This window comes from Aotus nancymaae, unplaced genomic scaffold (assembly GCF_030222135.1).
Source record: "Aotus nancymaae isolate 86718 unplaced genomic scaffold, 86718_ANA_hifiasm-v0.15.2.pri h1tg000011l, whole genome shotgun sequence".
Lineage (NCBI taxonomy): Eukaryota > Metazoa > Chordata > Mammalia > Primates > Aotidae > Aotus > Aotus nancymaae.
Genome location: NW_026988422.1, coordinates 15269198 through 15285320, shown reverse-complemented (window position 1 = coordinate 15285320; position 16123 = coordinate 15269198). Strand labels below are relative to the sequence as shown.

Sequence of the window (16123 nt, the reverse complement as noted above, 5' to 3'; positions counted from 1 at the left end):
CTCACTTGGCTCCAGCCTCACTGGCCTCCCTCCTATGCCTTCTATGTGCTAGTGCTTCCTGCTGGCACCTGCTGTTCTCACTGCTTGTACTGCTGTCTTATCAGATATCTGCACGGTCTGCTTCCTGATCTCCTCCAGGTCCTGACTCAATTGATGATTTCTCCATGAGGAGTTCCTGATTATATTCAGACTTATTCACCCACAAAGACACAATCTTCACCCACTACTTACCCACCTCCCCGATTTGTGTCATACATGTCATTATTGAACATACCACATCTTTTATTTATCTTGTTTATTGTCTGTCTTCTTCTCTAGAATGGGAGCTTCAAAGGGGAGCAAGTTTTATCTCCTTTGTTCACTGCTGTGTCTCCAACTCTCACAAAAGTCCCTACTATGTAGAAAATGCTCCATAAATATTTGTTGATGCAATAAATCAAAACATGTAACTAAGCAACCAAGCCCCAAAGAGTCTGATTTTATTAACGTTGTTTTCTGTCTCCTCACAGGAAGGCCCTTGGCATCACGTACCTCCCTCTGGGCTATGGCACCTCTGAGTCAGCTGAGCAGCCACCTGAACTACACCTGTGGGGAGGAAAACTCCACAGGTGCCAGCCAGGTGCGCCCACATGCCTACTATGCCCTCTCCTACTGTGCGCTCATCCTGGCCATCGTCTTCGGCAATGGCCTGGTGTGCATGGCTGTGCTGAAGGAGCGGGCCCTGCAGACTACCACCAACTACCTAGTAGTGAGCCTGGCTGTGGCAGACTTGCTGGTGGCCACCTTGGTGATGCCCTGGGTGGTATACCTGGAGGTGAGTAGACTTCAAGCACGTGCTGCCTCTATGACTGTGCTTGTATTTGTCTTCCCTGAGTTCCCAGCCTTCAGGGTTCAAAAGACTCCCTGAACAGTCAGGAACTGAGGAAGGAAGGAGAGCTCTCATTCTCCCTTTAATGAGAGAGCCAAAGCTCTGGAAAACAGCCACCATCTTGTCCCTTACCCACATCCAAACCAGGGAACTGAGAAGGATTCTGTTCATGGGTCTCCAATGTTCAGGTGACTAGAGCTGAGTGATGGGACTCTTCCTAATATGGCCTCAAGTTTATTCTCTGTGTCAGACATGTCTCAATGACATGGTGGGCTAGGTGAGGCAGTCCAGAAGGCATCTTTACCAGTGCTCAATAAATATGAGGGTGTTGTGCAGGAGGGATGTGAGGCCAGGGGAAAAAAGGAATTATAGAAAAAAAATTAGTGAATGTAGGGAAAGATAGAAAGAATGGCCAGCAAACAGATCAGACTTCTCTGGATGGCTCAGTTACCCTCCCTGTTTACTCTTTCTTCCTGGGTACCAGCTCTCTGTACACTCTGCTACCAAAGGAACAGACAAAACCCTCAAATTTATGTTTTCCACGTGTCCATTAATAGTACAGAGCCTTTGCCAGACAGATAGTGCCGAAGATCCTGGAGAATTCTTTTGGGGAGTAACATTTATTAAATTTAAAAGTATTTTCATTTGGAAGTGCAAAACAGAGTCAGGTGGCAGTCAAGACAAACACTCATTTGCTAACAAGGAAATCAGGGTGACTACATCTGTTCAAAAAACAGATATTCTTACCAGGAAAATATGCAATTACTTAAGAGATGAAAATAAATAAATGATAAAACCTGAGGCCGGGCACGGTAGCTCACGCCTGTAATCCCAGCACTTTGGGAGGCCGAGGCAGGTGGATCACCTGAGGTTGGAAGTTCACAACCAGCCTGACCAACATGGAGAAACCCTGTCTCTACTAAAAATACAAAATTATTTGGGTGTGGTGGTGCATGCCTGTAATCCCAGCTACTCAGGAGGCTGAAGCAGGAGAATTGTTTGAACCCGGGAGGCAGAGGTTGTGGTGAGCCGAGATTGCACCATTGCACTCCAGACTGGGCAACAAGAGTGAAACTCCATCTTAGAAAAAAAAAAACCTGCGTATACTATTAATATTTCTCCTCTGCACTGTGTGTCATTTTAAAGAGGTATCCAATGAAGGATAAAAATGATGGTATGATTAAGAGAAATTAAGATTCATCAAATTAATATCTCAGTTAATATTGATAGTAAAAGTGACAGTTAATTAAGTGTGACATATCATGGGAGAGCAAAAACCTTGTACATAGACTGCCTATGCTAATGCCTGTGTTAAAGAATGGCTGGGAACTAAAATTAGACTTATGATCTCAAGGGGGAGACATAAAGAAAAAAGAAAATAGAAAAACAAAAGGAAAAGAAGAAAAACAACTAGGCTGGGTAGATCTAAAGGCTAAGGGAGCACTTGAAGAAAAAATATGTATTTATTCTTCCCAGTTAGGATAATCCTAGTTGGGAGGGTGAAGGGTCTTATAATTATCTTGATTTTTCTGTCAACCCTATTAGTCTGAGTCAACCTTGAAGTCAGAGACTAGGTCTTTGTTCTTCATTTCCTGTAGCCTAAACATACTACCTGGCATACAACACATGCTAAATGTTACAACATTTGATATCTAAATGACGAAATAAATCTTCTCTGTAATGTATGCATTATATAGGCTATTCCTGCTAATATCATCTGCCTCTCTATCTATTGCTACAGACTGACTTTTTGGGGTGAGGACTTTTAGGGATGAGCTATGTGTTATTTTATATCAATAATAATGAGAGTGAAAAAAATTTAGAATCACATGATATTTCTGTTCAAGAATGAGGCACTTTAGGTGCAACAAGCCAATATGAATTGGTCAATGACTCCCAGCACTGCCACCATTCTCCTAAAATGTTTTTGTCCATTTCTGTATGTTCCAAGGATTCTTAAGTCGCCCAGAAGGATGAATGTCAGAAAGAAATGTAGGCAATGGACCATCACTCTAATGAGATTTTTATTCCCTCTAAGATAAAACCAGGCTTTTGGTGTCTGTAACAAAGCCACTTGCGGCATTAGTTGGCTATGTATTTGTGATTACTTCTAGGACTCTGGTTGGACTATACTGGAAAACATCTGTATATACAGGTTTAGGAGATAGACTTTTCCACGCTACCAACCCATGGCACCCGCTTCTAGCCACACCTTCTGATATAGCAGCGCTCCTATTCTACTGCTGAGCATAGACGGGCAGCTGAAACTACAGAAAATGACAGGAAATCTTGCCAAAGACCTTAATGGAATCACTGCAGTAGTACCTCTAGGTTTTCTGCCATGAACAGCTCTGATGGAGTTCTTGGTTTCTCCCCATAAAAACCATAATACTATGCCCTCTGTCCAACAGGTTATTTGGTGTAGGTGCTCAGTGATCAAGATCATAATTTTTACATTTGATTTTAACCAAAAGGCCGAGATGCAATAAGAATATGATTTTTAAAATCTACATTCACATAAGGAAGATTTAGGGGAGCAGAGATATCTCCTCACTGGCCTTAGGGCCTCTTTTTGGTCTTACCAACTTGATTTGAGGCACTGACTGGGCCTTGAAGCAAGTTGATAAGACCAAAAAGAGGCCCTAAGGCCAATGAAGAGTATCTCTGCATCACTCTCCATAGCAGTGAGCTAAGAGTTTGTCTCAGTAAAAGATGGGATATCACTTAAAGTAGACATCATTAACAGATGACCAGTTAAGATATTAGAAGTTTCTAGTTCAGAGAACCAAGTCTCTCTATCTTACATCATCTATACTTTTCTTAACCTTAGATGTTTTCCTATCTTTCCTTAAAGGCAGATGAGGCACCTTAATGAAAGAAAAGAGCACTGTGAACCCTTAAAATACGGGCTATGAGTATATAAATCCATGTGCCTCAAGAAGCAGCAAAGTATTATTCTCACTAACTTGTCCTAATGATAGTGCAGTTTAAGTAGCTACTCTAGTAATTACTTAGCCTAAGAGCTCCCTTTAGAAAAGAAAAGGGTGCAATGTTGATCACAGAGACTGCTATAGGCTTGAAGGCCCCCAGGAAGATAAGATACTCATGAGAAGAACACCATTTTGGGAGTCAAAAGATTCACCAAATTCATAGCCTCGTGTACTTTGATTTGAACACCTCTACCTTCTTCGAAGGAAAATTGGCTCATTTTGCCAGACACCAGTATTTATGAATTAGGAATGTTTGGCTGTAAATATTGGAAACCTTGATTAGTTGTGGCTTAATTACATTTAAAGTTTTTCACATAACCAGAATTCTGGAGGAAGAGAATTGTGTGTTGGTTCAGCTGCCCCATGGTGTCATCACAGACCAGACTTTTCCATTCTTCCTCTTCAACACTCTTGGCAAGCTAGCTAGTTCTTTATGTTCCCATAGCTCTCTAGCATCATGACAGTATTCAAAAATAGGATAGGTGGGGACAGCAGGAAATGAGAGATCGAGAGTGCGTGCATTTTCTCTGGAGTAGCTTGAAGCTTGTTTCTGAGAGATTTCATGTTAGCTTAATTGGCCAGAACTTAGTCATGAGGCCACCTTTAGCTGCAAAGGAAGCTAAAAAAGAAAAAAGAAAAATGTGTGTTTTATTTATAAAAGATGTAGGGGTGGGGAATTGCTCTGAGGTAGGCAATAAAGTATCACATTGCCTTTATTGGAATTCACTGGGATGAATGTCATTTCAACACAGTGTCATGCTGTGAGAAAAAGACTCAGAACTGGGAGTCAGAAGACATGGATTTAAGTGAATAAAATGGAGGTGACAACAACATTTTCCATGTTGAGCTGATGTTAGGCTCAGCTGTCATCGACTGATAGAGTACTTTGATAACCAAAACTTTTGATCTATAAATATCTCACTTAAGACATTTTTCATTATAAGTTTTTTTTTTTTAGAAAAATGCTTAATTCTAATTGGCTTACATTAAAAACAAAACAAACAAACAAAACAAAAACAGAATGCATCGGCTGTCATACCAGGAACTTTATAAAGTCCTCTGGTAGGGTGGGCTGCAGGCACAGTTCCATCAGAGCTCCAGCTCCATTTCCCCACAGTTCTCTCAGCTCTGCCTTTTTCGGTACGTTGGCCTTATCTGCAGGCAACAGGCTTAGCTATAGGCCTCACGTGTCCATACCACACCATTCACAGCAAGAGAGGAAATCCTTTTCCTAGAATTTCTGGTAGAAGTATCAAGATACGCTCTGATTAGACTGACTTATGGCACATGATTTCCAGACGGAAGAATTGATTTAGCACAGGCTATGTGTTTCTTCCTTGGATACTGCCCAGGGATCTCATAGATTCCCAGTGGAATCCAGGGACTATTTATTGGAAAGATGGAAGAAGATAGTGAATAAGTTTGAACCACAGTCAGATTTCATTGGTATCATTCTCATCTTTAAGACACAGAGGAGCCTTCACCTGAACATTATATAAAGGGGCTCACAGGGACCAGTCACTGACGTGCTTCAGTATTCTCTGTCCTCAAGCCTAGCAGAGAAGTTCAGGACAAAAACCATGCGGGTGACCTCACAGAAGGCTATATTTCTTAGGGCTCCTGGCTTGGCTATCTGTTTAATTCAGTTTGCAGGATTTTCTCAACTTTTCTGTGCCATCCCAAATTGTTCTATCTCAGATTTCCTCTCAAGATTTTAATTTCCTGCCTTACAGGCTGCACTCCGGAGCTTCCTCTCCAAGCACAAACATCTCATTTTTTTCCACTCAGTGAAGCACCTTTTGTGATGCTTAAAGCACTTTTATCAGGAGAGAAAGGCAGTATAAGCAGCCAGGGGAACATTTGGAATACTAAACTCATGCTACTTGGGTCCCAGTATAGACAGGAGAAAAGACGTGAGGACTAAGAAAGGTAGTCAAGCAAAATAGAATCAGATGGGTTCCGACAAGGAAACGCACCACAGAAAAAGCTATCGAGGTTGGATGGTGATGAAAGGAAAAAATAGCAATATTTTGGGAACAGAGGAATCTTTGAGTTTTGTAATGATATTGATTATAAAAAATAAAGACATGCTTTTTTTTCAAGGGAAGTTTTACAACAGCTCAAAAACCCCCAAATGATAGCAATGTAAGACCTCCCTACTGGAAAACAAAAACAGGATATTCTCACAATGTCTTCACCAAACTCTCGATTTTGATAAAAGCTTATAGAATATTAAAGCTGGAAGGGCTTAGAGATTATTTTTGCCATCATTTCCACAGTGTGATCCAACCACAAGAAATTCCTGGCCATATTCAAATGACATGGTTTCTCTGAGGATGAGTCTTGGAGTCTCATTTTTCAATGAGCTACTCCATACTTCTTATGCACCTAAACTTTCAGCAGCTCTAAAGTAAACTTTCATTAGGGGGAATGTTAGTCCATTTTGTGCAGCTACGACAGAATACATGAGGCTGGGTAATTTATAAAGAACAGTTCTGGAGGCTTGAAAGTCCAAGATCAAAAGGCCTCCATCTGGAAAGGGCCTCCATGCTGTCATCCCATGATGGAAAGTAGGAGGACAGAAAAGAAGCAAAAGGGGACCAAACTTGTCCTTTTAAAAGGAACCCACTCCCACAAGAGCAACATTAATCTACTCATGAGGGCAGAGTCCTCAAGGCTAGTCACCTCTTATTAGGCCCCATCTCCCAACACCATTGCATTGGAGATTGAATTTCCAACACACGCCTTTTGGGGGACACACTTAACTTACAGCAGTTGGGGAAGGAGAGACTGTTTGTTAAAAATACAAACTGGGCAGGGCGCGGTGGCTCACGCCTGTAATCCCAGCACTTTGGAAGGCCAAGGCGGGTGGGTCACTTGAGGTCAGGAGTTCGAAACCAGCCTGTCCAACATGGCGAAACCCCATCTCTACTAAAAATACAAAATTAGCCGGGCATGGTTGTGCATGCCTGTAATCGGGAGGCTGAGGCAGGAGAATCGCTTGAACCTGGGAGGCGGAGGTTGTAGTGAGCCAAGATCGTGCCACTGCACTCCAGCCTGGGTAACAAGAGCAAAAGTCCATCTCAAAAAAAAAAAAAAAAATACAAACTGGGCCAGGCACGGTGGCTCATGCCTGTAATCCCAGCACTTTGGAAGGCCAAGGCGGGCAGATCACCTGAGGTCAGGAGTTCGAGACCAGCCTGACTAACACGGTGAAACCCCGTCTCTACTAAAAATACAAAAATTAGTCGGGGGTAGTTGTTTGTAATCCCAGCTACTCGGGAGGCTGAGGCAGGAGAATCACTTGAACCCAGGAGGTGGAAATTGCAGTGAGGCGAGATCGCACCATTGCACTCCAGCCTGGGCGACAGAGCAATACTCCGTCTCAAAAAATCAAACAAATAAACAAACAAACTGTTGGGTCTACCTCGGGTCTACCAAGCCAGCATTTGCAGGGCAAGCCTGGAGGTCTAGAGTAATTATAATAAGCCACCGGCCCCACTCCCACCTGACGTGACTTGTGCAGCCAGCTAGTCATCTACTATGACATTTGGGAACCACTAAGCCGCAAAATCCCCATTTCACAGATGGGGAAATTAAGATGCCGAGAAGTGAAAAATCCTTATTTATTATCCTACGTTGCCCCACAGTAACCCTCCCACCAAAAAATACTCCGAATGTGGCAAACAAAAATGGACTGAAGAGGCTAATTAGAGAAGTAATTCTATCTTTGCCCCTTAGCTATTTCCAAACAACTAAAAACTCATCCCTTTAGAGTAGGAGTTCTTAATCTGTGGATTTCATCAACTTGGATGTAAATAAAACTACTCCTTTATTTTCCCTGAGATGAAATTTAGAATTTCCTTTAATTACAAACATAGGTATCAACCCACAGCAGAAGCAATGTTTAGTGTCACAGATTTCTTAATTTTTTTCACTTTCTTTTTTTTTTCTGTTTGAGATGGAGTCTCACTCTATCGCCCAGGCTGGAGTGCAGTGGCGCAATCTCAGCTCACTGCAACCTCTACCTCCCGGGTTCAAGCAATTCTGTCTCAGCCTCCTAAATTTTGTTTAATTTTTTAACACTCCTTCCTTCACACCAATGATATTCATATTTTCAAACTGCATTATGATTGTTGCATACATCTTGAAACATCACTTATACTTATCACTACTTTGAAATTATAGGAATTTTGAACCTGCCACTAGATCTTGTTAATGAATTATTAAAGAAACACATATATCTTTAAACTTTGATAACTGTATTTCAATAAAATTGATATTCTCTATGAATGCATTAAAAACATTCTTCTGTCCAGGTGCAGTGGCTCATGCCTGTAATCCCAGCAGTTTGGGAGGCTGAAACGGGTGGATCACCTGAGGTCAGGAGTTCAAGACAAGCCTGGCCAACATGGTGAAACCATGTCTCTACTAAAAATACAAAATTTAGCCGGGCATGGTGGCAGGTGCCTATAATCCCAGCTACTTGGGAGGCTGAGGCAGGAGAATCGCTTGAAACCGAGAGGTGGAGGTTGCAGTGAGCGGAGATCATGCCCCTGCACTCCAGCCTGGGCGACAGAGCGAGACTCCATCCCAAAAAAAAAAAAAAACCCACATTCTTCTGAGATGTGGACCATGAAGCTAACGAAATCAACAGGCTAAAGAATGCTTAAGGAGCCCTGCCTTAGGTACAACCATTTGTGAGGATCATATTATGCTCCCCTTAACCCTCAGACCAGTGTTTCCCCAACCAACACAGTAAGAATCACTTGAGGGACTTATTACTTCAAGTGAGGCCTAAGAATCGTTTTGTTTAACAAGAGCTTCCTGAGATTTGGGAAATGCTGCCTTATAATCAGTAAATGTGGGGAATGCTGCCCTAGGCTGTGTCTATTGAAAATCAATAGACAAGTTCAGTACCTGAAGACACTTTCCTGCTTACTCAACTTCTGTATTGCCACAGGGAGTTAGTATATTCATTAGCAAGTAAGAGTAACGCCACCTGGTTGCTGTGTAATTCTGAAGTGAGTTATTCATTAGAATGCAGGAGAAAGAATGGTGTCTCTAAAAAGCCTTAAGCCAAACTGACTTTTTTCACTTTTTTTTTTTTTTTGAGACTGAGTCTCGCTGTATCGCCCAGTCTGGAGTCCAATGGCACGATCTTGTCTCACTGCAACCTCTGCCTCTCGGGTTCAAGCCATTCTCATGCTTCAGCTTCTCTAGTAGGTGGGATTACAGGCGCACACGACCACACCCAGCTAATTTTTGTATTTTTAGTAGAGATGGGGGTTTCACCATGTTGGCCAGCTGGTCTTGAACCCCTGACTGTAAGTGATCTGCCTACCTCAGCCTCCCAAAATGCTGGATTACAGATGTGAGCCACTACACCTGGCCTCTTTTCACTTTTATCTGTTTTAATTTCAAAAATCACTCTGCCTTTCATAATCTCCCAACACTTTGTACCTATCTCACCTTTGGCACTTATCACATTACCTCATACCTGTTTTCTTAGTATCTATCTCCTGGGCCCTCAGTTCACCCACACCCATTCACACATTACTTCTGGTAGTAGGCACACATTGTATTCTGAGACCCTGGGAACAAAAATAAGTTTGTTTCAATACACCCACCCAAGCAAAATATCAGACACATCGTGGGCACTCAATAAACAGTGGCTACATGGGTAATGGATGGACACACACCAACTCTTCTTCCCATGATATTAGAATGGAGATAAATTGTACACTTCTCAGAAGCACAAGATGCTAACCTTTGAGAGGCAAGAAGAGTAATGGTTAATATAAAGAGGTCGAAATTCTAGCTCCCTTTACAAGCTATGGATCCTTAGGCAAATTACTCAACCCTTCCAGGTCTCTATTTCTTTTATTTATTTAATTTTTTCTTGAGACGGAGTTCTGCTCTTATTGCCCAGTTTGGAGTGCAATGGCATGATCTTGGCTCACCACAAACTCCGCCTCCCAGGTTCAAGCGATTCTCCTGCCTCAGCCTCCTGAGTAGCTGGGATTACAGGCATGCGCCACCACGCCCAGCTAATTTTGTATTTTTAGTAGAGACAGAGTTTCTCCATGTTGGTCAAGCTGGTCTTGAACTCCCGACCTCAGGTGATCTGCCCACCTCAGCCTCCTAAAGTGCTGGGATTACAGGCATCAGCCACCGCACCTGGCTTCCATTTCTTTATCTATAAGTTAGAAATCATACTTGCCTCTTCAGGTTGCTATGAGATAATGTGTGAGAGTTACCAGCATATTCTTGGCATCTAGATGCTCTCTATTGATCTCTTACTATTAGTTTCTTGATGTGGAGGTTGCCAATAGAAAAAAAAAATTCCACCATAAATCCCACCAATTAGAGACTCATTTTAATGAGTAAGCTCCAGGGAAGGCTAAGTGATGGCACCTTAGTGGGAATTATTTTAATCAGCTAATCAGATTGTTTTCTTCTTGACTCTAAGCTGAAATCAAGGAGAGAATGAGAATTTTGATGGCAGGATCACGAGACAGGAAAAGAGGATAGCCAGAATGGGATGAGAGGCCAGTGGGGGCCTGGAAGCCAGAAAACAGCTTGAGGGTTTTGGCCTTTGGTGGCTAAGCAGGAGGGGTATTAAAGAAAACTGTCTTGTGCACTTTCACCAGCCCCAAAGGTAGCAAGTACCACGGTCTCTTGCACTGTTCTTTGAACCCTGGGATAGATGCAATCAGGAGAGTGTCTCTTTCCCTGGAAAGGAGATGATGTGGACTGTCACACAGAAATCCCTGAGGAGCACCTGGTTTTCTCCTTTCCCCTGGTATCTGCCCACTTCCATCTCTTTTCTAACAACTACCCCTCCTCACCTAACACTTCCCTATAGCAGGATGTGTAACAACCTATATTCCAACGCTCTGTCTGCCTGTACTAGCCCTGTGACCTTGGACAAAGTGGTTATTCTCTCTAAGCTTTTAGGTTCTTCCTTGACAATAAAGATAATCCTCTGTTATAGGATATAATTGGCAATAGAGGCCATGTATGTAAACTGCTTTGCAGAACACCAGGCACTTAGTAAGCATTCAATAAAGATTAGCTCTTATTATGACAGATTATGTCAGAGGCCATTTATTATTTCAGAATATATTTTCATGCTTGGGCCCTGCTCTGGGAGCTGGGGTTGCAGCAGCGAACAAGTAAATCTTCCTGCTCCTGTTAGTGTTGGTTAAGTAACAGTCACTCCATCTCCTACCAAGTAAGGGTATAACTTGTCTTCAAAAACCTCTAAGAACGCATACAATAAAAACAAATTCAGTTTTCAAAATCTGAAGTTTCAAAGTTATAGAAATTTCTGGAATGGGTCATGTGAGTTGGTAACACATGTACAGTAAATTCTTAATAAATGTTAATTCCTATTAACAATGTTGGGATATCGTGATGATCTCTAGTATTCTATTGAAGAGTGTCTTGCTTCTCCAGTTACCTTGTGAATTCTTTGAGGATAGGCCCTATAGTACATTTGGTAAAACCTCTCAACACACATGACATACACTCCTTCTACAAACCAAGTACTAAGAGCTTCACAGGTATTTGCTTTACAAGTGCATGAATAAATGAATGAATAGCCAGCAAACACGGAAGTTTGCTGTTGTCTTAACTATCCTTTTTCACCTACACTAGCCCAAAACACACATAAACAAACATGTGCTCACAATTATGCCAAAAAGTGTTTCTTTACCCAATTTAAGACATTAACTGCTGAAAGATATAATGTTGAAATAAAATTTATTATACAAAATCAACTTTTTCAAGAAGCTTTTATAGTATACAACTGTCCTATGTAATGAACAAAACCATCTTTTATTCTCCTGGTTCCCTTAAATCATTGTGACATTATGACTCATTAGATCAGAATTCTTACATCTCAATTTTTTAAAAGCTTTTTATTCTCATGATTCCTATAAATTCATATTGAGTTTTCAATTATATAGAGCCAATTGGTCAAACTAAAAGACAGTAAATCCAAAACCAATTGAACAAATTCCTCACTAGTTTTAACTTTTCATTGTTGCTTTTAAACAAAAAATCATTGGTCAGGGTTTCTCAAAACAGTCTGGAGATGACCAAACAGGAATAAAATGAGATGCAAAAAAAAGAAACGAATTCAAGGGGAAGAAGTTATTATGGGCAAGGTAGGATAGACTATCTTTAAGGACCTTGCTTTATTGGGATAAAACAGAAATGAACAGTAAAGTGCCTTGGTCATATAAGAAAATTTTTGGATGAGAAACCAGACGAATGGCTAGCACTGTCATTAGGCACAGTCATTTTGTCAGTATCTGCTTTCTTGTTGAGAAGCTACTTTAGAGGCTACTGTACCATTTTTCACTCTTTCTTCCTCTTAAATGGCCACTGGGCCTGTTCAGGAGGGGTATTGTGAATACCCAGCTACAGCCAGAGACACAAAGCTTGGCAGGTTTCTCTCTGAGAACTATGGTCCCCAAGAATGGCAGCTCCTGCAGGCAAGAAGCTGGTAACCGCACAAAGCCTTGCGGTCCATGAGTGGCCTTTGGTGGACAATTTAAAAGTGACAATCTCCCTGACACATCTTCCTGGCTCGATTAGTCTATGTAAAAGTTTTAAAAATAAATAGAAATATGCTAAAATAAAAATGATATTACCTAAATTCCTGACTGTAAGCATTACTCAGAGGGTGTTATGGAACTTGAAACACAGGTATAGATAGATACATGAAGTCGAAAGCATCCTCATGAATTCTAAGTAGCAGAGAGAATCCAGCCCTCTTCCCCACCTTTTGGTTTCTGGGATGTGGGTGGGGAGGGAGAGTGTTGAAGGCAGTCACATTGGCACAGACTTATTTTATACAGATTCCCATAGGTGTTGTTTCAGAGTGTTTCCAAGCTTTACAACCCGAAGCCAGAAAGATTTTTACTTTGGAGGTACATTTTATGAAAAATGTGTTCTTAGCTTATTTCTTAAGTGATGAACTCTCTACTGGGTGGAGGGCTTCAGAGATACAGTTTTGGCACAATGCATGCATCGGGCAGCCACCAAAGTTCTTTTACCACCAGCTAAGCTTCTATGAGTAAGTACCTCACTTAACCACAAGGAGAGCTAACAAGGAGAGTTTGAACTTCACCAGTGATTCTCAAATCTTGGTATATATAGGAGTGTTTATTTAAAAATGAAGATTTGCCGGGCGCGGTGGCTCACATCTGTAATCCCAGCACTTTGGGAGGCCACGGCGGGTGGATCACGAGGTCAAGAGATCGAGACCATCCTGGTCAACATGGTGAAACCCCGTCTCTACTAAAAATACAAAAAATTAGCTGGGCATAGTGGCGCGTGCCTGTAATCCCAGCTACTCAGGAGGCTGAGGCAGAATTGCCTGAACCCAGGAGGCGGAGGTTGCGGTGAGCTGAGATCGCGTCATTGCACTCCAGCCTGGGTAACAAGAGCGAAACTCCATCTCAAAAAAAAAAAAAGAAAGAAAGAAAGAAAAATGAAGATTGATGGACCAAAGAGCCAAAGATTCTGACTCAGTAGGTATAATAAGAAGGATTCAGAAATCTACATCTTTAATGAATATCCCACTGTGGACCACACTTTGAGAATCTCTGGACTAATTGATTTGGAAGATCACTTCCAGCATTAACATCCTAACAGTCTGTGAATTTGTCCTTTCTTTAGCAACCAATCTCAGATAGCCTGGCACTTCCTCAATGTCCATCTGCCGAGCAGGAGCACCAACATCTACTCTAGGCAGCATAGGAAAGACGATAGGGCCAGTTGGGTTGTTGTTCCTTCACTGGGGTAAACACTAACATCCTTGTCTCTGACACCCAGGTGACAGGTGGAGTCTGGAATTTCAGCCGCATTTGCTGCGATGTTTTTGTCACCCTGGACGTCATGATGTGTACAGCCAGCATCCTGAACCTCTGTGCCATCAGCATAGACAGGTAGGGTTGCAATTCCCCCTCCAGGTGGCCCAAAAGCTGGGGAAGTGGGGAGAGACAGGTTTTGCATTTGAGGGTACTAGGGTAACCTCCAAGTAGAACTTGACGCTGGAACATTCTATTTCATTTTCTTTCAAAGTATGATTTGCAGGTGAGAAGAAACCCCTGCAACAGGAGGGAAATAATGACCCTATAAGCTTTCCTAGCCTTTCTTCTCCTCCAACTCCCTGAAAAGGATTCTGGTGCTGTTTTCCACCATCCTTTGGGGGCTTTATTGCTTTCTAATAGGAAGGCAAGGAGGTGGCAGAAGTAGGAAAGGTGAGCTGATGGGTTCGTAGGAAATCCTGTTATTGTTTTGTTTGTTTTTGTTGAAGGGAGAGATAGAGAGAAAGTAGCAGGGCAGGTATAGGGATAATTTTTAAGGGCAAGAGGGGAGAGAAGTGGGGGAGAAAGGCAATTTTAGAAAGCATGGATGTGATCTGTATGTTTCTCTCATAGAGCTTAGAGAAGGAAGTAAAGAACAGCACGCTATTTAAAATTACATTTTGTTTGCTGGGATGAACTGCTATGATTTTGACTCCTCTCTCTGTGTGTGCTGCCTGGTAACATTGCTTTCTATCCCTGAGAGCACCTGGACTCATCACCCTTGCTCCGGGTCCCTCTGCTTCTCCCTTTCCCTCTCCTTTTGTCTTCCTCTCTTCTTTCCCCTTTCCTCTCGCTGAGCCTTAGATTTGCCATGGCTCCCCCAGGACATCACCAGCCCCACTGAGAGCCCTGGGGAAAGGAGGTCACTTTTAAGCCTATGGCCCTTGACACCCATCAAGAGCCACCTCCTTTTCCTCCTCTGAGTTATCTCCCTCCCACTTCCCCTTCCACCTCTTCCCCCCCAATAATATCATCCATCTACCTCATAGTTCCACAGGTGACCCCAAATAAGATCTGCCATTTATTGAGAATTTATCACATTGTGCTAAGCTTTGACACACATCAACTCATTTCATTTTCACAATTCTTAGGTACTGTCATTATCTTCAATTTCCAACTTCTTAGAGTACTTAAGGAATTTGCCAAGGCCACACCACTAGCACAGGGCCACGCCAGGATTAGAATTCATATCTATTTGACTTGAAGTAAATAATCTTAAGCTTTGTGCTAACATCCCTAAACCTCCAACTACATTTATGCCTTCTCCCCTGAGTTCCAGATCACATTACTGCCTGGATATTCCACTTGTTCCCGTTATGTCAGTTGTTAAAAACCAAACCATTAAAGCACCAAATCACCTTGACATGGTGATCTCTTCTTCACAGCATCTTTTTCCCGGAATCTTGTGTTTTGTTTGACTCCTTTCTCTTCCTGATATTTCATATTCAAGAGGTTGGTGTTTATAGACCCTATTTTTGCCCTTTTTTTTTTTTTTTTTTTCAGGTTTTTCTCTACTTTGCCTTTCTTGCTGCCTCCTTGACCCCTTACCTAAATTCTGCTGCACTTTCTAACTGGTCCTTCATATTACTATCAAAATTGTTCCCCCAAAAGTAAAGCCCCAGTGGCCATTCCCCCACTCAAAACCCCTCAGTGTCACCTTGGCCTACTGAATGAAAGTTAGAATTACCTCCACAGCCTGGCTTTCAATGTTTTCCACAATATGGCCTCAAGCAATCCTTCCTTCCTTCCTTCCTGCCTTCCTTCCTTCCTTCCTTCCTTCCTTTCTTTCCTTCCTTTCTTCCTTTTTTCCTTTCTTTGCCTTTCTCTCTCTCTTTCTCTTTCTTTCTTTCATTCTCTCTCTCTCTCTCTCTTTCTTTCTTGTTGTTTTGAGTCAGAATCTCTGCCTGGAGTGCAGTGGTACAGTCTCAGCTCCCTGCAAACTCCGCCTCCTGGGTTCAAGCAATTCTCCATCCTCTGCCTCCTAAGTATCTGGAATTACAGGCACCCACCACCCTGTCTGGCTAATTTTTGCATTTTTAGTAGAGATGGGTTTTCACCATGTTGGTCAGGCTGGTCTCAAGCTCCTGGCCTCAAACAATCCACCTGCTTCGGCCTCCCAAATTGCTGGGATTACAGGAGCAAGCCACCATGCCCAGCCTCAATCCCGCTTTTCATCTCTTCCCAGGCCGCCCCATATCCTCATGCTCCAAGATCTATCACAATGGTCCTCTTTTCCATAAAGCCCTTTCACAGTCCCACAGTCTGATTCAGTCACCCTTGAACCCTCATAATGCTTTCTATGCTTTCTCTGTCACTATGTTGTGGCATCTCCAGCCTGCCTTTTCTGGAGGTCCTAGCACAGGCCCCCTCAATGTCCCAGT

General features: G+C 42.4%; 1 protein-coding gene across 3 annotated transcripts in view; it reads left to right on the top strand.

Annotated features, from left to right (window-relative positions):
• Positions 1-16123, top strand: part of DRD3 (dopamine receptor D3) — a 67288-nt gene that overhangs the window by 24735 nt on the left and 26430 nt on the right. For all 3 annotated transcript variants that reach the window (XM_012463904.2, XM_012463902.2, XM_012463903.2), the window contains 2 exons: positions 510-814; positions 13708-13820. In XM_012463904.2, the coding sequence (XP_012319327.1) occupies positions 545-814; positions 13708-13820 (383 nt within the window). In that variant the 5' untranslated portion in view covers positions 510-544. The remainder of the gene's footprint in view (positions 1-509; positions 815-13707; positions 13821-16123) is intronic.